This window comes from Phacochoerus africanus, chromosome 2 (assembly GCF_016906955.1).
Source record: "Phacochoerus africanus isolate WHEZ1 chromosome 2, ROS_Pafr_v1, whole genome shotgun sequence".
NCBI classification, from domain to species: domain Eukaryota; kingdom Metazoa; phylum Chordata; class Mammalia; order Artiodactyla; family Suidae; genus Phacochoerus; species Phacochoerus africanus.
In genome coordinates this window covers 238,766,695-238,790,199 of record NC_062545.1, presented here as the reverse complement: position 1 = coordinate 238,790,199, position 23,505 = coordinate 238,766,695, and the positions used below count along the sequence as shown (strand labels likewise).

At 43.8% G+C, this 23,505-nt stretch overlaps 2 protein-coding genes and 1 non-coding gene across 3 annotated transcripts; all 3 read right to left on the bottom strand.

Moving 5' to 3' along the window:
• Positions 1-2,177: 2,177 nt before the first annotated feature.
• Positions 2,178-3,140, bottom strand: LOC125121305 (olfactory receptor 13C7-like). The gene has a single exon (XM_047769560.1). The coding sequence runs from the start codon at positions 3,138-3,140 to the stop codon at positions 2,178-2,180; it is 963 nt and encodes a 320-aa protein (XP_047625516.1).
• Positions 3,141-9,437: 6,297 nt separating this feature from the next.
• LOC125121746 (small nucleolar RNA SNORA69) lies at positions 9,438-9,569 on the bottom strand. Its single transcript, XR_007133610.1, has one exon. It is a non-coding gene; the product is annotated as a small nucleolar RNA SNORA69 (small nucleolar RNA).
• An 11,326-nt stretch (positions 9,570-20,895) lies between these two features.
• On the bottom strand, positions 20,896-21,855 carry LOC125121304 (olfactory receptor 13C7-like). Its single transcript, XM_047769559.1, has one exon. The coding sequence runs from the start codon at positions 21,853-21,855 to the stop codon at positions 20,896-20,898; it is 960 nt and encodes a 319-aa protein (XP_047625515.1).
• Positions 21,856-23,505: the final 1,650 nt, after the last annotated feature.

Sequence of the window (23,505 nt, the reverse complement as noted above, 5' to 3'; positions counted from 1 at the left end):
CACTGCGCCACAATGGGAACTCCTGAAATCAGATTGTTATGATTATTATACAACTACAGATGTGATAAATTCATTTGAGTAATAAAAAAAAGTAAAAAAAAAAGTCAGGGAGGGCTAAAATTACCTCAAAATGCAGACCATCTAGAGGGCTTGTTGGAGTTCCTGCTGTGGAACAGTGAGTTAAGAATCCAACTCCGGTCACCGTAGAGGTGCTAGTTCAGCCCCTGGCCTGGGGCAGTGTCCTTAGTGCTGCCAGTAAAAAAAAAAAAAAAAAAAAAAAAAGGCCTTCTCAACTGCAGAATTGACATGTGATAGAAACACACTTGGAACAAGTTCAAATCTAAGACAAAACTCCAATGTACAAGAGATATTCTCTCTCTCTCTCTTTTTTTCTTTTTTGTCTTTTTGCCACTTCTAGGGCCGCTCCCGTGGCATACGGAGGTTCCCAGACCAGAGGTTGAATCGGAGCTTCAGCTGCTGGCCTACGCCACAGCCACAGCAATGTGGGATCCAAGCTGCATCTGTGACATACATCACAGCTCACCGCAATGCCAGATCCTTAACCCACTGAGCAAGGCCAGGGATCGAACCCTCATCCTTGTGGATAGTAGTCAGGTTCATTAACCACTAAGCCACAGTGGGAACTCTGAGATATTCTTGTGTTTATTTTCTTTATTGAAATTAAGTCTAACATTGAGCCCCCATCTGACCAGGCCGATGAGAATATTCTGTCTCAGTATTTAATAAGAGACATTCTGCCCTCCGAGGGATTTCCCAGAATCAGGAAGCTATACCCAGGGCCCAGAAAATGGTGGACATTTGTTGGTTGCCCTCCCAAGATCAATTGCCTCTCTAGATCTTTCTTAACAACTATAGACTTCCCTTTGCACTGCAGCCATAGACCCAAGTCTGAGACTGATCTGTTCTTTTTCAGAGGAAGGTCCTGCTGGTCTGAGTTACACTGCATAATCTTATGCCACCTGCCAGAGAAATTAGTTTGTGGTTTGCCTCAGTCCAGCCTGAGAAAACCTTGAGAAACCTGTTCTCTGGTTGTGGGAATCAATGGTTTCTATCCTGTAAATGAATGGTGAAAGTGCAGGCCCAGGGCTGATGGCAGCCTTCTTGTGTCCATGAGAAGAATCAGCCTGTGAACAAAGCTGATAAATGGAAGAGTGAAGCATGAAGAGAATCTCAGAGCAAAGGAGCTGGAGCCTGATTAATGTGCCTGAGGTTGTCGCTACTGCTTTTGAATAAACCCACATTCTTAAAGCAGATTGAGTAGAATTTCATCTTTTATGCAATCCTAGATCTCCTGCTCCAACAGGAGGTGGGCTCCAACCTCCATGCTACTGACAACCCAAGAGTCCAAACCCATAGACCCCAGTCTATCATACCTGTGCATAACCAGTGGGAAGCAACTCTTACTAACAGCTGAAGATAGCTGTGGAATTGAGGATTATTATAAGCTTTTGTCTTCCTGCAGATATTTTTTGGATTTCCTTATAGCCTGGACACACTTATGGGAGTGTTTGATAGGTGTTAATGCTGTAGGTCATGTAGCTTGCTTGGGGAAGAAGAGATTGAGAGGTGCTGCCTCTCAGCCATGCAGAGCTGTAGTACCACATGATCAGAGCTGGGGTGCGGGGAGGAGAGTGCAAACATCATTCTGTGCTTCCACACTGGTAAGTTCCATGGTGCAAGGGACGAGCCCTCTTTTCCTGCTGCTAAGACTTGAGAATTCCTACCATGGTGCTATTAGGCAATTCACTGAAATGGCCTGGATGACATTTTTTCTTACCAAACACATGCCTCTAAGATACAACAAAAGCAGGTACAGTAGTCAGCAATTCTAAGAACCCAGTTCTACTAGGACCAGGTTCTATAACTCTTTCCCAATTTTGCACATGGCCATGACTCTTCACAGACTGCACCAACTTCTGGTTGCAAAGGATCCAAGATGTCATTGGCATAAAGTAGCTACGATCTGATGTCACTGCTTATGCACAAAGCCAACAGCTAGCCAGCCTTTCTAAAAATATGAAGCTCTTTCCTTTCTAGGTTCTTAGATAGAAGCTTCCATTGCCTATGGAACAAGGGCAATGAGGCCAGTTTCCTTTTTGGTCTTAGTCACATCGTCCAAAGCATGAACTTTGGAAAACTCCCTTCTCTATGCTGGGTTACACCTCAGTTAGGTGTTTCTGATGTACTAGTTTCTTCATAGCAGCCTTTACGTCTTTGTTCCTGAGGCTATAGATAATGGGGTTGAGCATGGGGGTCACCACCCCATAGAAAAGGGAGGTGAGCTTGTCTGCAAGGTCCTGTTTATCTGTCCCCAGTGGGTCCTTAGACTTGGGCTTGGCATACATAAAGACAATGGTCCCATAGAAGATGACTGCAACTGTGAGGTGGGCAGAGCAGGTGGAGAAAGCCTTTCTTCTCCCCTCGGCTGAAGGGATCCTCAGGATGGCAGCAATGATGAATACATAGGAGAAAACAATAAACAGAACTGGGATGCCCAGGAAAATAATAGTTGTTATCCCCATACTGATCACATTGATGGAGATGTCAGCACAGGCCAGCTTCAGGACAGCCAGGATCTCACAGGTGAAATGGTTGATGACATTGTCCCCACAGAAGGGCAGCTGCATTGCTTGGAGTGTTTGCACTGCAGTATTGATGATACCCGCTGCCCAGGAGCTGGCAGCCATGGGCACATAGGTGGCCTTTGTCATGACCACTGGGTACCTCAGGGGGTTGCAGATGGCCACATAGCGATCAAATGCCATCATGCCCAGAAGCACACACTCTGTGGTTCCCATGGCAAAGGAGAGGAACATCTGCCCAAAACAGGCTGAGAAAGGGATGGTTTTCCTGGGGGTCAGGAAGCTGTCAAGAATGAGGGGCACTGAGGAGGTGGTGTAGCAGATGTCGAGGAAGGATAGGTTCCCCAGGAAGAAGTACATGGGTGTGTGGAGGCGGGGGTCCAGGATGGTCACCAGGATGAGGACCCCGTTGCCCAGCAGGATCACCAGGTACGTGAGCAGGATGAGCACGAAGAACATCTTCTCGAGCTTTGGGTGGGCTGAGAGGCCCAGGAGAATGAAGCCTACCAGGGAGGAGGTCTGATTAGACCTGTCCATGGTACATCTGCTCTGTCACCTGCAGGAAATCAGAAGGTCAGCCTCAGCACTCTCTGACTCTGAAGTGCTGGCTTGCCAGTGAGAAATGCTCTCTCAACTGAGCAGAAGGGAAACAGCTTTAACAATGGATGGTCTCTCTGTGGTTCTAAATAACATTCAGGAGATAAGAGTCTACTTTGTCATCTAAAGCTGCCCTCTGTGTAAGAGACATTTGAAATGCCCCTGTGGTGATTTAATTTACCTGATCAGACATTCATTTCTATCTCTATGTATCATCTGGTTAAACCTTGGCCAGAAAGTTGAGACTAAGTTCACATAATATTTTTCTTCCTTGGTGTCCAGGGCTGATGGAATGATCAGTCCTGAATCTCCAGCTCTCAGCAGGCCTTCTTCTCTTCATGTTACCCTCATAGAAACATCTTCTAACCTTCTCCTTATTCTCCTGAAATAGACAGCCCAGGTCCCATGGCCATCCTATCCACTTAACCCATCCTATCTTCCTTTCACCCATTCATCAGCCAACATGACTCATTCATGCATGACTCTAAAAATCCACAGTTTTTCAAGGAAGGATGCATTGGCTCCAGAATAGACCACAGTTCCAGAGAGGGGGCATAGATGGGTCACTTTGGAAGGGCAGGATAGACAGGAAGGCCATCTGGGGAAGGTGACACTCAATCAGGTCCTTGAAGAGGGTTGAGGGCTGGACTTGGGCAGATGTGTTGTAGAAGGTGGTTGCATTCAAGGCATGTATCAGCCCCCCAGCTACAGTGCTGTCCTGGCCAGTTTGACCCAATGCTCTGGGAAGCCAGGCTGCGTTAATAGAGAGCCCCGGTTCCTGGGTGGCTTTTCATACTGTTGACACTGAAGTCAGGCTAATGCCTTATCCTTGACTTCGAAGATCCCCAGCCTTGGAAAAGGGACCTCCAAACATCTAGTCTACCTGATTTTTTTCTTTGCACATTCAAGCTCTGACTATCCAGTGTTTGCCTGATCCAATCCACCAATGAAGATCTCATTACCTTTTTTAGGAAGCCTATTCTAGCCCCGTAAATATTTTATCATCTGAATATTCTGAATCATCTGAATATTCAGATTATTATTCTGAATATCATATGAATATTCTGTCTCATGGGCAAAATCTCTTTATATTTTCCTAGTTCTAGTTGTGCTTTCTGGGGACACATAGAATATGTCACCCCTTTCTGCCCCATAATAGTCCATCAGAGAGCTAAAGATAGCGATTCCCTTAATTGTCCTCTTTTCCTGGGTCACACCCTGGGCCAAGCAAATCCAAATGTCTGTGATGGAATCCAGGCATCAGGACTTTTTAAAGCTCCCCAGATGGTTTCAATGTCCAGCCATGGTTGAGAACGCTGACCTAACTTTGTGTTCCCAGGTATTCCATTCTGCTATTATAACCTTTTTAAAGCAAACAAACAAACCAACAAGCAGATGAAAAGCATTCTTTAGAGACTTTTATAATTTCTTCCTGGACATTGGCTTGATCAAAAGATTTTCCCAGAATAAATAATGGCCACTGACAGGTTTTTGAGGACAAGCCATCCTCGCCTTCCTTGGGCTTTTCTGAGGCCGTATTACTAGCTGTGTTATCCCTTCTGTCCCTAAATGCAAAGGGCAGGCTACATGACTGCATGTCCATCTCCCCCGACTTCTTCTTCACATATGTGAGGTCTATAGGAACTCTGTCTGTGGCCCTGTACCTCCAAGGTCAGAGTCCCTCTCAGTCCAGGGGATGGATGTCATGAATCCCCTTGAGCAGCTCCTCTTCTACAAGAGAAAGGAAGGCATTTGGTTTATTCATGAGTGGAATCATAGTTCCAACCTCTCACTTTCTATAGTAAGAACAAAGATGAGGAATGCTTCCCTTTATGATCACTTCAGCTCAATTAATTTGATTTGGAAGCACTTCGTGTTTGGAAAGGTTTTCTAAAATATTTTCTTTCAGCGGAGGTGCAAAAATAGCCATAGGAACAGCCATGGGTTGGATGCCCCCTGCTTTTCAGGGCTTCCTAAAATACACCATGTTGGTCATTCTTCAGTTCTGGCTGTTGTTATGCTAACAGACAACTGTAGACCAGGCTTGGGAGGGGCCTAAGGGTCTAAGCAGGTCACCCTTCCCACTCCACTTCCAAAGCAGGCAGACACGCTACTTCTTTGACCAGTATCCTCTGGCCTCAGCTGGAGTCTTCGGATGAAGCAGCCTCTCTGCTTGCTGAGGGGGTTTATTTCTTTTTAAAGCAGTTCCTTGGCTAGGAAATTCTGCCTCACTACAACTTCTACTCGTCTCTGCCATCTGTAGTTCCCATACAAAGTTAGTTCCTCTTCTCCATGCCCTCCAAATATTCATAAATACATTGGTTTTGGCACTAAGATGATAGAGAATCAACTTGTTACTCTTATAGCATTCAAAACAAAAAACAAAAACAAAAACAAAAACCTCATATGGTTGAGGGGCATTGTCTACAATTCCGGAATAATCTTGAGATGTCTTTCAGAATATTATATCCCACCAAGAGAGTCTATACCACTGAGATCACTTCTTCCCCCCGACCCCATTTGAGCCCTTTTCTACTGAACAAGAAAATCTATTCTTAGAAATGAGCTTGTGTTATTAGGAATCTCAGAGTCCTTTTATGAAAATCTCTACTTACCTTTTTATCAGAAATGATATGAAAGAATGATCACTTTCCTAAGGGTTGTAAACAGGCCACATGTCAGAAATAGCCACAGTGGGTCTCAGGCACCCAGAGCAAGAAAGGAGGGTGCTTGTCAGTCCCTGTGATGGGTGAAGGTCCAGACTTCCTCACTCCACTTGCCTCGGTGCTCCAGGAATGATCTCCAAAGAACCGGCCATTGCCTATAGAAAGTAATTTGAGTCTCAGTTTCCTTTGGGGAATGAATGTAATCCCTAAAGTCATTTAAAGTTTGGAAAGTGAGTTGTACGCAGTTTAGAAACTTTGTATCCTTCTGGGATAACATCCCAAAGATACAATTATGCCCAAGGCCCTGGAAGAAGTTTGCTGCCTGCTGCCTCCCTCCCTCCTTTAGTGTCCTACCTCCTTTCTTTGGGCAACATGTTCCTATGAACACATCACCCAGAGTCCAGAGCCTGCTTATCAGACATCCCGCAGCTCACTCAGCACTCAGGTCCTTTCCCTCGGCTATTGCTGGAGTCTGTCACCCCCAGCCTGGACTTGGCAGTGGTTTTGGGGGGAGAGGCAGAGTTTGATTTTGGGATGTCTACTCATCCTCATAGTGGTTAGGCTTCTTGAAGCATCATGTTCTGTTCTTTCTGGATCCTCACTCTGCCTCCAGTTCACCTCTGTCCTTTCAGCTTCCTGTCCTCTGTGCATGCTCAACACCTCACCTGAGTCACTGATAGGAGTGCAACACAGGACAGGAATGGACAGAGAGCCCTGAGGCACTCCATGAGAGACCATCACTGTGGACATTACTTTATTCAGGGGGGAGTGGAGGCAGCCACGTGTAGAAGAGTAGGACAATGGCTCCGTCTTCAGGGCACTCACCTTCTGTGTTGAGAAAGGTAACTTAAAAGTTAATTATGGCTCTTCATGAGCTGGAATGCCATCTTCTTCCCTCAAACATCAGAGCTCCTTGTTCCAGGCCTTGAGACTCCAATTGAATTACCCTTTAGCTTTCCCGGTTCTCTAGCATACAAATGGCAGACTGTGGGACTTCTCAGCCTTCATGACTTTTATCAATACAGTACATTCCACCCCAAAGCAGCAGAATATACATTCTTTTTTAGGTGGACATGGAACTTTCTCCAGGATATATCACATCTTAGCTCACAAAACAAATCTTCACAGGGAGTTCCCTGGTGGTCTAGTGGTTAGGACTGAGAGCTTTCTCTGCTATGGCCTGGGTTTAATTCCTGTCTGGAAAGTGAGATTCCACATCAACCTCTACAGGCTACAGCCAAAAAAAGTCTTCACAAATTTAAGAGGAATGAAATCATTCCAAGTATCTATTTTTTTTCTTTTTATACCTGTACCTGTGGTATATGGAAGTTCCCAGGCCAGCGGTTGAATCAGAGCTGCACTTATGGCTTATGCCACAGCTAAGGCAACACCGATCTAAGCCACATCTGCAACCCAAACCACAGCTTGTGGCAATGCGAGATCCTTAGCCCACTGAGTGAGGCCAGGGATTGAACCCACATTCTCATAGAGGAAATGTCAAGTCCTTAACCTCCTGAGTCACAATATGAACTCCCCAAGCATCTTTTCTGACTATAATCAAATGAAACTAGAAATCAATAGCAGATGTAAAAACTGGAAAATTCAAATATGTGGAAATTAAACAACACACTTGTGAACAACCATTGGGACAAAGAAGAAATAAAAAGAAATTAGAAAATACCTCAAGACACTACCACCTCACACTGATCAGAATGGCCATCATTATAAGTCTATAAATAATAAATGTTGGAGAGGGTGTGGAGAAAAGAGAACCTTCCTACATTGTTGGTGGGAATGTAAATTGGTACAACCACTGTGGAAAACAGTATGGAGTTTCCTCAGAAAGCTAAATATAGAAATACCATATGATTCAGCTTCCTACTCCTGGACACATATTTTGACAAAACTATAATTCAAAAAGATACATGCACCTGCATGTTCATAGAAGCACTATTCAATAGCCAAGGCATGGAAACAACCTAAATGTACATTGACAGATGAATGGACCAAGAAGACATAGTATATATACACAATGGAATACTACTCAGCCATAAAGAGAATGAAATAATGCCATGTACAGCAACATGGATGCAACTAGAGAGTCTCATACTAAGCGAAGTAAGTCAGAAAGAGAAAGACAAATACCATATGATGTCATTTATATGTGGAATCTAAAATATGGCACAATTGACCCTATGTATAAAAGAGAAGCAAACTCATAAACATAGAGAACAGACTTGTAGTTGACAAGAGGGATGGGGGAGGGAGTTGGACAAACTGGGAGTTTGGGGTTAGTAGATGCAAACTATAACATTTTAAATGGATTAGAAATTAGGTCCTATTGTATAGCACAGGGAACTACATCCAATCTTTTGGGATAGAATTCGATGGAAGATAATATGAGAAAAAGATGTGTGTGAATGAATGTATAGATAGATAAATAGATAGATAGACAGATAGATAAATGGTTTACAGTAGAAATTAGCACAACATTGTAAATAAACTATACTTTAACAACGAATAAGGATAAAAAGAAAAAAAAAAAGAAAATACATCAAGACAAACAAAAACAGGAGTTCCCGTCATGGCGCAGTGGTTAACGAATCTGTATTAGGAACCATGAGGTTGCGGGTTCAGTCCCTGCCCTTGCTCAGTGGGTTAACGATCCGGCGTTGCTGTGAGCTGTGGTGTAGGTTGCAGACTCCGCTGGGGTCCCTCGTTGCTGTGGCTCTGGCGTATGCCAGTGGCTACAGCTCCGATTCAACCCCTAGCCTGGGAACCTCCATATGCCGCGGGAGCGGCCCAAGAAATAGCAAAAAGACAAAAAAAAAAAAAAAGACAAACAAAAACAAAACACAATATACCAAAACTTATGGAATGCAGCAAAAGCAGTACTAAGAGATGTGTTGGAGGTTATTGGTTGTATTTGACAACAACTGATCTCCAATGACACTAGAAATCAAGTATTTTGGTTAACTCAAGAATAGTATAAGGAACTTGGATGCTCCTTCCAGTGCATGTTTCTAAAACTTCATGGTGCAAGTGATAAACTCAGACAAAGTAGTACAGAGGAGAATTTACTGAATGTGAAAGACCAAAGGAAAAGACAGATGAACCTATGACAGTGACATGGAGTCTGTGGATTCTGCATTGAATGTGGAACAGAAGAACAGGTAATCACACTCATTGCCTGTGAAGTAGAGCTGAAGAAAAGGTATATCTGGGATTGTGAGTTCAAACAAGACTGATGATGAATCCAGAATGAAGGATGAAGTATGGCTGTTGACCCTTCTATAGCAATGTTTATGTAAAGAGAAGAAGGAAGTTGGAATTGGCTGGGCAAAGAAAAAATGGCAAAAACAAAGGCCTGTCATCAGAGACAACTTATTCTGACATCTAAAACTGATGTGCTCATAATAATGGTTTCATTGTAATTTTGCACTAATGAGAGCTGGATTAAAATACGCTCAGATTACTTAGGCAAGGGTTATACAAATATATGGGCTTTTAAAAAAGGGCAATTTATTGAATCATAGATTGGCTTGGGAAGTATGGTTAATTTTTTTCTCAGAATTATTCGTGTTAATCTATCATGATTTTACCCTCATAAAGGTAAAATAAAAAATGATCGACATTGGAGGTTCCTTTGTGGCACAGTGGGTTAACAATCTGGCATTGCTGTAGTGGTGGTGAAGGCCACACTTCACAGAGTTCGATCCCTGGCCCCAGGAACTTCCATATGGCATGGGCATGGCCAAAAAAAAAAAAAAGAAGAAGAAAGAATAAAGATCAGGGAGTTCCCGTCATGGCTCAGTGGTTAACGAATCCAACTAGGAACGAAGAGGTTGTGGATTCGATCTCTGGCCTTGCTCAGTGGGTTAAGAATCTGGCGTTGCCATGAGTTGTGGTGTAGGTCACAGACGAGGCTCAGATCCTGTGTTGCTGTGGCTCTGGTGTAGGCCAGCAGCTACAGCTCCGACTTGATCCCTAGCCTGAGAACTTCCATATGCCATGGGAGTGGCCCAATAAATGGCGAAAAGACAAAAAAAAAAAAAAAAAGATCAACATAAATCAACTATACTTCAATTAAAAAAATAGATTTTCTTTGAGCAGGATAATATCGGTATTATAGTTATTTGTAATAATATTAATTCTTCCAAGTTGTGAACATGGTATATCTTTCTTTGTGTTTGTGTTGTCTTCAATTTCTTTCATCAGTGTCTTATAGTTTTCTGAATACAAGTATTTTACCTCCTTAGGTAAGTTTATTCCTAAGTATTTCATTTTTTTGATGCAATTGTAAATGAGATTATTTCCTTAACTTCTCTTTCTGATATTTCATTGTTAGTGTACAAAAATGCAACTGATTTCTGCATATTGATTTTGTATCCTACAACTTTACTGAATCCATGGATGAGCTCTAGCAGTTTTCTGACAGCATTTTTAGGATTTTTGATATATAATATCATTTCATCTGCCAACAGTTTTACTTATTCCTTTCCAATTCAGATTACTTTTATTTCTTTTTCATATCTGGTGGCTGTGGCTAGGACTTCCAATACTATGCTGAATAAAGGTGGCAAGAGTGTGTGTATTTGTCTTGTTCCTTACATTAGAGAAAATGCTTTGAATTGAATTTACAGAGTCAATGCAATCCCTATCAAAATACCAATGGCATTTTATATATTTAGAATAAATAAATTTTAAAATTGTATGGAAATACAAAAGACCCTGAATAGCCAAAACAACCTTGAAAAAAGACAGAACTAGAGGAATCATGCTCCCTGACTTCAGACTATGCTACAAAGCACCAGTCATCAAAACAGCATAGAGTTGGCACTAAAACAGACACATAGATCAACGGAACAACATGGACATCCCAGAAATAAACCCATGCACTTGTGGTCAATTAATCTATAACAAAAGAGGAAAGAATATACAATGGAGAAAAGATAATTTCTTTAATAAGCGGTGCTGAGAAAACTGGACAACTACATATGAAAGAATGAAATTAGAACATTTTCTTGCACTCTACACAAAAATAAACTCAAATTGAGTTAAAGACCTAAATGCAAGCCTGGAAAGCTAAAACCGGAAAAAAAAAAATAGGCAGAACACCCTTTGACGTAAATCATAGCAATTCATTTTTGGTTCTGTTTCTTAAGCAAAGGAAACAAAAGCAAAAATAAATAAATTGGATCTAATTAAACTTAAAAGCTTTTGCACAGCAAAGGAAACCAACGGCAAAAACGAAAGAACAACGTACTACATTAGAGAAGATATTTGCAAATGATGTGACTGATAAGAGGTTAATATCCAAAATACATAAACAGTTCATATAACTCAATATCAAATAAGTAAACAAGATAAAAAAATGGGCAGAAGACCTGAAGAGTCATTTTTCCAAAGAAAATCAGATGGCCAACAGGCACATGAAAAGATGCTCAACATCACTAACAATCAGAGAATTGCAAATAAAAACCACAATGAAATATCATCTCACACGTGTCAGAATGGCTATCATCAAAAAGGCCACAAAGCAAAAACGCTGGTGAGGATATGGAGAAAAGGGAAGCTTGTACACTGTTGGTGGGTATCTAAATTGGTGCAGGCGCTGTGGAAAGTAGTATAGAGGTTCCCCCCAAAACTAAAAACAGAGCTATCATATAACACAGCAATCCCAACCCTGGATATATATCTGAAGAAAATTTAGACAGTAATTCAAAAAGATATATGCACACCAATGTTCACAGTAATAGTGTTTATAATAGCGAAGACATGGAAACAACCTAAATGTCCAACAACAGAAGAATGGATAAAGAAGATGTGGTACAGGAGTTCCCTTCGTGGCGCAGTGGTTAACGAATCCGACTAGGAACCATGAAGTTGCGGGTTTGATCCCTGGCCTTGCTCAGTGGGTTGAGGATCCAGTGTTGCTGTGAGCTGTGGTATAGGTTGCAGACGCGGCTCAGATCCCATGTTGCTATGGCTCTGGCATAGGCCGGTGGCTACAGCTCCGATTCGACCCCTAGCCTGGGAACCTCCATATGTCATGGGAGCGGCCCAAGAAATGGCAAAAAGACAAAAAAAAAAAGAAGATGTGGTATATATATAATATATATACCACATAAGCAAGAATGAGATCTTGCAAGAATGAGATCTTGCCATTTGCCACAACATGGTTGGACTTGGAGAGTATTATGCTTAGTGAAATAAGTCAGTCAAGAAAGACAATACTGCATGTTATCATATGTAGGCTCTAAAAAATACAGCAAATGAATATAACACCAAAGAGATTCACAGATCTAGAGAAAAAATTGTGGTTACCAGCTGGGAGAGGGAAAGGGAGGAACAATTTTGAGGTAGAGTGTTAAGAGGTACAAACTACCATGTATAAAATAAATAAGCTATGTGGATATATTGTACAGTGCAATATAGATGATCAATATTTTGTAATAACTACAAATGGAGTATAGTCTTTAAAGATTGTGAATTACTATGTTGTACACCTGAAAATTATGTAATATTGTAAAAACCTATACCTCAATTTAAAAATTCATTAAAAAATCTTTTTAAAAGGGCAATCTAAAATCTTTTCCAAATTTAAAGTTGTGGTTTATAGGCAGTGTGATGCCATGGGCTGTTTTTGCAGAAAGAAAATAGTTGAAAGCATTTTTGGACAGTGTTTCATCAGATGTGGTTGCTACAGATTTTGCTTTCATGTGTTCTTTTCACAGAAGAAAGTCAAAAACCATGGGAAAGGACTGATTGGAACAAAGGTTTGTGTGCAGGAAATAACAGAGTTATGTTAGTAAATTGTGGGAGAAAGCTTAAATGGGGAAGCCATAAACCAACGCATTGTTATTAATCTTTTTCCATTCCAATTATGTAATAAAACTTCAGAGACACACATGTGAACACACACACATAAACCATTCTTAAAAGAGATGCCATTTGCAATATGATGATTTTTTTCCAGAATTGTAAATGGTACAATTACATTAGCAGGTAATATGGATTCCAAACTTCTATTTTCAATTCAAACAGATTTTAAATACGTAAACTTTATATAGCTCTCATGTCTGCTATCCTTATTTTGAAACTTTGTGTGGAAAACAAAGTTGATTTTTCCAGAGTATAACAACAGCTGGTTTCCAAAATACTGGCAATAAAAACATTTAAAGGTACGAGCAAATATTTTTTGGTGAATTTCTATGGCTCTTTTTCCTTACTTCATCTTCTTGTATTTTTTTTTTTTTTTGGCATTTCTTGGGCCGCTCCCACGGCATATGGATGTTCCCAGGCTAGGAGTCTAATCGGAGCTGTAGCCACCGGCCTGCGCCAGAGCCACAGCAACTCGGGATCCGAGCTGCGTCTGCGACCTACACCACAGCTCATGGCAACGCCGGATCCTTAACCCACTGAGCAACGCCAGGGATCGAACCTTCGACCTCATGGGTCCTAGTCGGATTCGTTAACCACTGAGCCAAGACGGGAACTCCCCTTACTTCATCTTCTAATCCTATGTTTTCTCTTAGGATATAAACACAATGCTAACTATATTAATTTATAATTATAGTATATTTCTTATTTGTATTAAAATAGCTGTCATAGCATTAGAAATAATAAAGTGTGATATTTTTGCTAGGTTCAGTTTTACTTGGTGTACTTAAACAATACTTGCATATGGAGTTCCCGTCATGGTTCAGCAGTTAACGAACCCCACTAGCATCCGTAAGGACATGGGTTCGATCCCTAGCCTTCCTTAGTGGTTAAGGATCCAGCGTTGCCGTGAGCTGTGGTGTAGGTTGCAGACACGGCTGGGATCCTATGTTGCTGTGGCTCTGGCGTAGGCCAGTGGCTACAGCTCTGATTGGATCCCTAGCCTGGGAACCTCCATATGACAAGGGTGCGGCCCTAAAAAGACAAACAGACCAAAACAAAAAACAAAAAAAAACCTTGCATATATTCAGAAAACCCAAAACTGATTTTTTTATTTTCTTGCTTTTTACTAACTTTATGTAACATAATTCATGTGATTTACAGTTTTATAATCCATTAAAATATTGTTTTGAGGGTACTGGGTATTGAGTGAGACAGAGAGTAATAACATGAAAGCGGCACCACGCAAACGCAGATCATGTATGGGGGCGCCTTATCCTTTGACGTAATGGGTCAGGCTGGCAGTTCTTACCATTCCAGGCTTGCACAAGTGGACAAAGAACAAGGTGCTTACTGACCCATGGACTACTTTGGGCAGCGATTCATTTGAGACTTCCTGATTGCCTCAGAGCCAAGGAACCAGCTCTGATAATCATCCAGAATGAGGGGGATGTTTATGAAGCTCTTATTGTGGTTGTTCCCATCCTTCAAAGTCCAGCTCTAACACTCTCTCCCTTTTTTTTTTTTTTTGCCTTTTCTAGGGCTGCTCCCGCGGCATATGGAGATTCCCAGGCTAGGGGGTCTATTCAGAGCCATAGCCACTGGCCTACGCCAGAACCATGGCAACTCAGGATTCGAGTCTGTAACCTACACCACAGCTCACGGCAAAGCTGGATCCTCAACCCACTGAGCAAGGCCAGGGATCAAACCCACAACTTCATGGTTTCTAGTCGGATTCGTTAACTACTGCGCCACAACGGGAACTCCTAACACTCTCTCACTTGAAGCCTCCCTGAGGATCAGTCTCAAGTTGTGTTTTTCTCTGGTGGTACTCATGCACATCTAAGAGGAATCAACTTCATTTTCACTGCACTCTCTTTCCACTCTGTCCCATTACAAGGACAGCCAACAGACTGCTGTGTGCTGGTCCGTCTTCACAGCCCTTAGCCGGCAGGAACTTTGTTTGATAGAATCCTCCCAGTTTCCTTTCAACACCCGGTACTAATCAGAGCTCTACAGAAGTGGGAGAGATTTGTTTGGAGTTTGTTTATGATTGGGCCATCCAAACCATTCATTCTCCAGAAATAAATATCTTCAGGGTGAGACGAGCCGTAGAACCTCTATTTTTCTGTTTACATCCCCTGGTTCCTAACCCGACCCATGTCAGTTGCTCCCAAGGTTGCTCCCTCCATTTATATCTTCATCAGCTGCCTTTATTCCCTTCTGCCTTCAGACATGCCCAGGCCTTTGATCTAGAACGGTTGTGGAAAAAGTGCCCATTTGTTTTTGCACGAAAAGCCTTGGACGTTACTTCCTTCTGAATATGCCTGAACCTAGAGTCTGTGTTACATAGTGTCAGAGTCACAGCGATATCTCCCAGCTTATAGATAAAGCAACTGAAACTCAGATAGGAAAAGGAGTTTGATCAAGGTCATAGCCTAGTATATAACGCCAGAGGCAGAACCGAAAGGCAGTGGTCCTCTTGGCCATGCAGTCTGGGATGGGACTTCCTCTTCTGGAACAAAGAAGGGCAAATGAATCAGCCTAGCCTATGGTGGCCTTTGTGGTCTGAGAGAGGCAAAATCCATCTCATGTCTACCTTCTCTGAATAGGCAGCGGACCATACTGGGAGAGGGATAGAGGCAGCTGTTGTCGTAATTTACTTGGGGATGGTTAATGGATCCCTATTCCCTTCTCCTCCTTCTCATAATATTCAGGATCCTCCGAGTTAACCCTCGAGGGAACACGGAACCAGCACTAATTGGGAACAAGCAGACCAGCCCGAGTTTCCTCACTGGGGTCCTCCAAGAATCCTGTTCATTTCTCAACTAGGGGCAGGACTGATGGTGAGCAACCATCTCTCCGTAACTCTCATCCTGACCTTGTTTAGTTTTGCTCTTTTGGTTGCTAGAAACCAAGACCCATTAGGCAAGATCAAGGAAAGTTTTATTGTTGTGGTGGTTCTAAATAGAGATGCATTGCAGGCAATTATGGACTCTTACATAAATCAAAGAACAGATTCTTAACAGGGCAAAATGGAAGGATTGCAGAGATGGAGAGTGTCCTTGATAGCAAGCAGCTCCAGGAAACCTAGAAACGGTTCATGTGTTCACCTCTGAATCTTCTCTATTAACAAGACAGACTCTTCTTTCTTTCTTCCTTCCTTTCTCTCTCTACTTTTTTTTTTTTGTATTTTGTCTTTTTAGGGCCGTACCTGAGGCATATGGAGGTTCCCAGCCACAGGCACAGCCATAGCAATGCGGGATCCAAGCCACATCTGCGACTCGCACCACAGCTCATGGTAACACTGGATCCTTAACCCACTGAGCAAGGCCAGGGATTGAACCCACATCCTCATGGATTCTAGTCCGGTTCGTTAACCACTAAGCCAGGATGGGAACTCTGTCTCTCTCTCCCTCTCTTTTCTAATGAGTTTCATCTGCTAACGGTTTGCCTCCTACCCCATTGACATAACATCAACCCTACCTCCTGGAATCTTTGGTGGGTCCTTTCTTTTCTTTCTGTCTTTATTCTTTGCTTTTTGCTTTTTAGGCCCACACTTGGGGCATATGGAAGTTCCCAGGCTAGGGGTTGTTCAGAGCTATAGCTGCCAGCCTGCAACACAGCCACAGCAACCCCAGATCCAAGCTCGTGTCTGCAACCTACACCACAGCTCACAGCGACACTGGATCCCGTATCCTCATGGATACTAGTTGGATTCGTTTCCCCTGCACCACCATGGGAACTCTACTGGGTCCTTTCTGATTTGGGTCTCACTAAACTGATTTAGTCTCCCTGTTCCCCAACTAAAAATTCCCCAAAGATGAATCTAATTAGCACAGTTCATCTTTTTGCTTCAGTCAGACATATTACCTTCAAATCTATGGCTTAAGTGTTAATTCCTCTTGGGTCAGTTGCTCTGGTCCAGTGACCCATGACCTGTAGGATAACTGGAAGTGTCATTGGGCTGAAGCTGGAACAGTTCCCTTTAGAAGGGAATGTGGATCGGGCAAGCTCTGTGGCATCTTTAGGAGGCAACATGAATTTGGCTCTATAATAGATCATCAGTAATTATCAAATGCTGGAGTTCCCATCATGGTGCAGTGGAAATGAATCCAATTAGGAACCATGAGATTGCAGGTTCAATCCCTGGCCTTGCTCGGTGGGTTAAGGATCCGGTGTTGCTGTGTGCTGTGGTGTAGGTCACAGACACCGCTCGGATCCTGTGTTGCTGTGGATCTGGCGTAGGCCGGCAGCTACATCTCTGATTATGGGAACCTCCGTATGCTGTGAGTGCAGCCCTGAAAAGACAAAAAAACAAACAAACAAACAAACAAAAAAAACACAAAAAACCAAACCAAAAAGACATACAACAAAACAAAACAAAACAATAATTAGCAAATGCTACAGTATCTCACTTCCCATCTCTCAGTCCACCTCTGATTTTAGCCACAGCTGTGTGGACAGTTTGTGCAAGTTAAATTCACCTTGAGCTAAGAATAGCCCACCTCAAAAGTGCACCGTCCATCTTTCAGCGCCTCTGCCCAGGCCCTCTCCAATGGCAGTGGAAACTCACTGTGTGTAGCCCAGAAGAACAAGGTTACAACTGTGGTAGGCAGGATATGAAGAGGCCCACAGGATTTCACTCTCCCTGGTGTACACATCCCATAATCTCCAGGACTGTAAAAATCATGACTTGGAGTTCCCCGTCATGGCTCAGTGGTTAACGAACCTGACTAGGAACCATGAGGTTGCGGGTTCGATCCCTGGCCTTGCTCAGTGGGTTAATGATCCGGTGTTGCCGTGAGCTGTGGTGTAGATCACAGACGCAGCTCGGATCCCACGTTGCTCTGGTGTAGGCCAGCGGCTACAGCTCTGATTAGACCCCTAGCCTGGGAACCTTGATATGCCACAGGAGTGGCCCTAGAAAAAGCAAAAAGACAAAAAAAAAAAGGGAAAAAAAGACAACTTTTATGATTGTGTTATGCCATGTGACATGCCTGGCCTTAACATAGGGGGATTACCCAGGTGGCCCAGACCTAACCGTGAATCCTTTAAAAGCAGGGGTTTTTGTTTTGTTTTGTTTCTAGCTAGTGATTGAAACAGAAGCCAGAGATTTAAAGCACTAAAAGGATGTGATGCACCATTACTGACATGAACATGGCGGGGTGGGGGTGGAGGATATAGCAAAGAAATGGGGACCTTCGTCTTGCAGCTGCAAAGAATTGAGTTTTGCAGCATAAATGAGCTTGAAAGTGGGTTTTTCTTCAGAACCTCCAGATGAGAACTTACTCCAGCTGACACTGGATTTCGGCCATTTGACACCCTGAAAGAAGAACCCAGTCGTGCTATGCTGGATTTCTGACTTACAGAACTGTGAGCTAGTAAGTGGGCCCTGACCTAAGATGCTAAATTGTGGTGATTTGCTATGCAGCAATGGGAAACTGAAATAACTCTGGAGGCAACTAACAACCAGTAAGGAAGGAAAGGGAGCTGGGAATAAACACACCAAGCTCCCATCCTTCATGCAGACAATTCTGAGAGCAGAACTGGTACCCCACTGCCTACAGCAGCCACCTTAATAATGTACCCTCATATTGGCTTTTCCTCCTTTCACGTCTCCCTCTTTGTGCTCCCTCATGCCAGCTTCCTGAGATAACCCCCAAAATATATTACCTGCTTGGTAATATATTACCAAGACGACTATTAGCAGAGGCAGCCCTAGAAAACATGCCCTCAGCATGCAGGCAGCAACAGTGCGAGGTGAGATCAAAGAACCCACCACCCTGCTATTTTTCTTGGGAAAACCCAGAGGCCACCCCGCCTCACTAAAGCAATAAGGAATGCACCGGTGAGGGGGAGACTGACGTCTTTGAACAGTTTGGCCTTGACTGTCCTCCATGGCAGTATTAAGCAAACACTCTCCCCAAGACCCTAGGACACTGCCATGGAGTAGGGATGAGTCCCACCCAGAATGGGATCTGCTAGCCTTCACTCCTCTCTGCCTCTAGGAATCTCTCCTCATTCTTCTCACAGGTGATTTCTCTTCCATCTAATTTGGGGCACAAATAGGTTCCGTAATCGGGGCAGGAAGGAAGGGAAGGAAGGAGAGAGGGAGGGGAGGAGGGAGGGGGGAGGAGGGAGGAGGGGGGAAGAGAAAGAAAGGGAGGGGAGGGAGGGAGGGAGGGAGGGAGGGAGGGGGAGGGAGGAGAGAGAAAGAGGAGGAGAGAGAAAGAGGAAGGGAGGGAGGGAGAGAAAGGGAGGAGAGAGAGAGAAAGGAGGGAGGAGGAGGGGAAGGAGGGAGAGGGAGAGGGAGAGGGAGGGAGGGAGGGAGGAGAAGGAAGGAAGGAAGGAAAGAAAGAAAGAAGGGAGAGAAGAGAGAGGAGGGAGGGAGAGAGAAAGAGAGGGAGGGAAAAGAAGAGAGGAGGGAGGAAGGAGACGAAAGGGAGGGCGGAGAAAGAGGTGAGGGGAAGGAAGGCGAGAGGGAACGAGGAGGGAGAGGGAGGGTAGGGAGGGATTCTGGAGAAGGCCTGCACGGAAAGAAGCAAGTTCTCTAGAGAGCTATCGTGCTGTCTCGTTATCCGGCAGGACCTCAAGCCCTCAGTTAGAGGAGATCGAGGTGCGTAGATACGGGAGGAGGGATGCGTTAATTAATTTCTTCTCTTTATGTTATTTCTTTTCTTCTCTTCATTATTCCCTCACTCAATAATTGTGATCTAGTCTCTCTTTCTTTCTTTCCTTCTTTCTTGTCTCTTTAGGACCTCACCTGTGGCATATGGAAGTTCCCATGGTAGGGGTCCAATCAGAACCATAGCTGCCAACCTATGCCACAGCCACAGCAATGCTAGATCCTTAACTCACTGAGTGAGGCCAGGGATCAAATCTGCATCCTCATGGATACTACTCAGGTTCCTGAGCCACAACAGGAACTCTCCAAATGTGTTCTTTAATGAGTTAGCCTTTTAGGAAAATGAAGGGACCTGATGAATGCCAGCTCTGGCTCTCTGTTTTAGTTTTCTGGACCATCCCCTCTATTGTCCCATTGCACTCCAACCTACAAAAATATATCTGAGGCAAAGACCTGGGGCTGATTTAACATGAAGATAAGATGAGGGAAGAAAGAAAAAGAGGGAACAACCAACCTCTTACATACTACAAAAGTTAAAGGACCAAAATTTGGAAATAACTGCCCTTTAAAAATACAAATTAAAGTGGATTAAAAATAATAGCTATAAAAAATAATAGCTATAATCAGTAGTAAATCCCACGTCTATCTCGGTATGTTCCTTGAGCTTAGGAAGAGTCATGGACATAGAGCTCTGAAAGCGGCACTGGTCCCACAGCCTATCTTGCCTGAGCCACAGATGGTAGGGGTAATGATTCCTGCTGGTCCCCTTATTAGCTGTAGGATTGAGAAAGATTTTTGCATTTGTTTTCCCACAATCTTTCTAGGATTTCATTGCAATGTGGGCATGCTCACGAAGTGTCTGGCATGCATGAGCCATGTCGGTTGCATAGACACAAGTTTGGGAGCTGCTGGCACCCAGTCCTGCAGGACTCTGCTTCTGCTGCAGCAGAGCAGCATGCTTGCCTCTGACTTGCCTGCAGTGACAACAAAGAGGAGAACGTGGTGCATGATGATATTGTTAATGTCCACTAGATCAAAACAAAAGCAGCTGCTCAAGATCAATCCCACTCTTTCTAGTGCTGCCATATGAGAGTAGTTCCTGCCACGGTGCTAAGGGATCACTATTGTATACTGAGGCAGATGACATTTTCCAATGTATTAGATGGAATCAAGGTCTCTGGGATGACACCAAAGCAGAACAGAAGAAACAGTCATTCTACACAGAGAAAAACAGTATACTCAAAGGTCCCAGTACCATCAAAACCCCTGTTTGTTTCCTTTGACTATATTTATCATCTTTTATGGATATTCATCAAATTCTGTTATCAGAGCAAGATTTGGGCAGCAAAAATACAGCTATGATATGATACAGTATAGTTCTGGGTAAAGCCAACAAACTAACCAGCAGCATCAGAAATGAAAAGGCTCTTTCCATTGACAACCTAAGGACCATTTCCCCCATGAGGACAATGAGGATTGTGGAGGTCTTGCACTCTGACAGTCTGAGAATCTGAGCCAGTCACTCAGTTAGGTGTTTCTGACGTACTAGGTTCCTCACAGCTGCCTTCACGTCCTTGTTCCTCAGGCTGTAGATGATGGGGTTGAGCATGGGGGTCACCATCCCATAGAAGAGGGAGGTGAGCTTGTCTGCAAGGTCCTGTTTGTCAGCCCCAAGGGGGTCCTTGGATTTGGGCTTCCCATACATGAAGAGGATGGTTCCATAGAAGACAAGCACGACTGTGAGGTGGGCAGAGCAAGTGGAGAAGGCCTTTTTCCTCCCCTCAGTCGAGGGGATCCTCAGGATGGTAGCGATGATGAACACATAGGAGATAAAGATGAACAGAACTGGTACCCCCAGGAAGATCACATTGGATACCACCATGCTGATGACATTGATGGAGATGTCAGCACAGGCCAGCTTCAGGACAGCCAGGATCTCACAGCTAAAGTGGTTGATGACATTGTCCCCACAGAAGGGTAATTGTACTGCAAGAGAGATCTGTACCAAGGAGTTAGCTCCACCAGCCAACCAGGAGCTGGCTGCCATGGGCACATAGGCAGCCTTTCTCATGACAGTGGGGTACCTCAAGGGGTTGCAGATGGCCACATAGCGATCAAACGCCATCATGCCCAGAAGCACACACTCTGTGGCTCCCATGGCAAAGGAGAGAAACATCTGGATGGCACAGCCTGAGAAAGAGATGGTTTTCCTGGGGGTCAGGAAGCCATCCAGGACAAGGGGCACTGAAGAGGTGGTGTAGCAGATGTCAAGGAAGGAGAGGTTCCCCAGGAAGAAGTACATGGGTGTGTGGAGGCGGGAGTCCAGGATGGTCACCAGGATGAGGACCCCGTTGCCCAGCAGGATCACCAGGTACATGAGCAGGATGAGCACGAAGAACGTCTTCTCCAGCTTTGGGTGGGCTGAGAGGCCCAGGAGGATGAATTGTACCATGGGGGAGGTCTGATTGGATCTATCCATGGTGCATCTGCTCTGTGACCTTCAGGAACTCTCTGAGGTCAACCTCAGCACTCTCTGACTCCAAAAGTGCCTGGGCAGCAGGGCAAAATTCTCCACCTTGATGAGTGACTGGAGAATAGCTCTGACCATTTGGCCCTATCAAAGGGGTGCTAGGAAAAATATTATAGAGATCAGTATTCATTTTTTTTTTTTTTGCCATACTGTGCAGTGGCTTGATATGGGATCTCAGATTCCAGACCAGGGATAGAACCCCAGGCTGAAGTGGTGAAAGCACTGAATCCTAACCACCAGACTACCAAGGAATTCCATTATTCAGTTTCTCTTTCCAGTAAGAATGAAGAATTAATTTGGACTAACTTACCTTTGGATGAGAATTTTAAAAACTGGGCAAATATAAAACATCTGTGTAAAACATTGGCAAGGTAAACATGACAATAAGTAATCATAGGGTGTGATTCTGAGGTGGGGGAAGGGAATTCAGAGAAGTCAGTCCAGCATTTAAGACTATGTTTCTTTTTTTCTTTTTTCTTTTTCTTTTTTTTTTTTTTTTTGTCTTTTGTCATTTTAGGGCCACACCCTTGGCACATGGAGGTTTCCAGGCTAGGGGTCAGATCACAGTTACCAGCCTACACCACAGCCATAGCAATGCCAGATCTGAGCCACGTCTGGGACCTATACCACAGCTCATGGCAACACTTGATCCTTAACTCACTAAGCAAGGCCAGGGATCGAACCCGAGTCCTCATGGATACTAGACAGGTTCATTAACCACTGAGCCGAGAGGGGAACTCGGAGACCATGTTTCAGCTGGGCAATTTCAGCTTCTGGAGGCAGTTACTGAGAGGCTGGGAAATACTACTCACAGCCTCCTGGAGGTGGGAATAGGTTTGGAAGTGCAAGACCCACTATGAAGGGCCCCTAACTAAACTTCTTCCCACTGGTAGGAGACCCCAAGGAAAGCACCATAGGCATAAGAATGAATCAGAAGGAAAGATGCAATTGCAAGTGCTGAAATTCAGCTTCAAATCTTCTCAAGCCCTGAAATTGGAGTGAGGTGGGACCCCAGATTTGTGGTGCTCCCAAATATCTAACAGAAGCAAACATAAATCTACCTTGAAAGAATGCAACATCACCCTGGCTTCTAAGTCATTTCTATAAATAATTTTGCAAATACAACATCTGGGATATATTGCAAAAGAACAAGGCGCACAGGAGACAAGACAGCATAAATGAAAACCAATAGGAAAAGGCAGAAAATCAAGCTTCCCTTTATTTTTTAATTAATTAATTAATTAATTAATTAATTGTCTTTAGCCCTTTCCTAAGAAGAGATAGGAACTCCTCTGCCCTGGGGTTGCCTATGGAGAAAATGAGCCCAGACACAGGGCCAAGGTCTTAACCTCCTGTTGAGCCTTTTGCACATTTGGGGCACAAGTGAGCCTCTCGGGCACTGGGGCCAAGTTGAAGGAGAGTTTGATGGAAGGTCCTTTCTTTTTCTTCACTCTCCATCTGCCTCACCAGGGGCGTTGGCTGCTCCCGGAAATTATTCACAGAGCCCTGGGTCCTGCTTTGTCAGCCCTTCTTTCTGGGAAGGTTGAATCTCTCCTCAGACTTCTAAGAGCTCCCCAAACTAGGATTTATCTGAAGCAG

Excerpts from the sequence above, each read along its gene's own strand:
- LOC125121305 (XM_047769560.1), bottom strand. The coding sequence starts at position 3,140 with ATGGACAGGTCTAATCAGACCTCCTCCCTGGTAGGCTTCATTCTCCTG.
- LOC125121304 (XM_047769559.1), bottom strand. The coding sequence starts at position 21,855 with ATGGATAGATCCAATCAGACCTCCCCCATGGTACAATTCATCCTCCTG.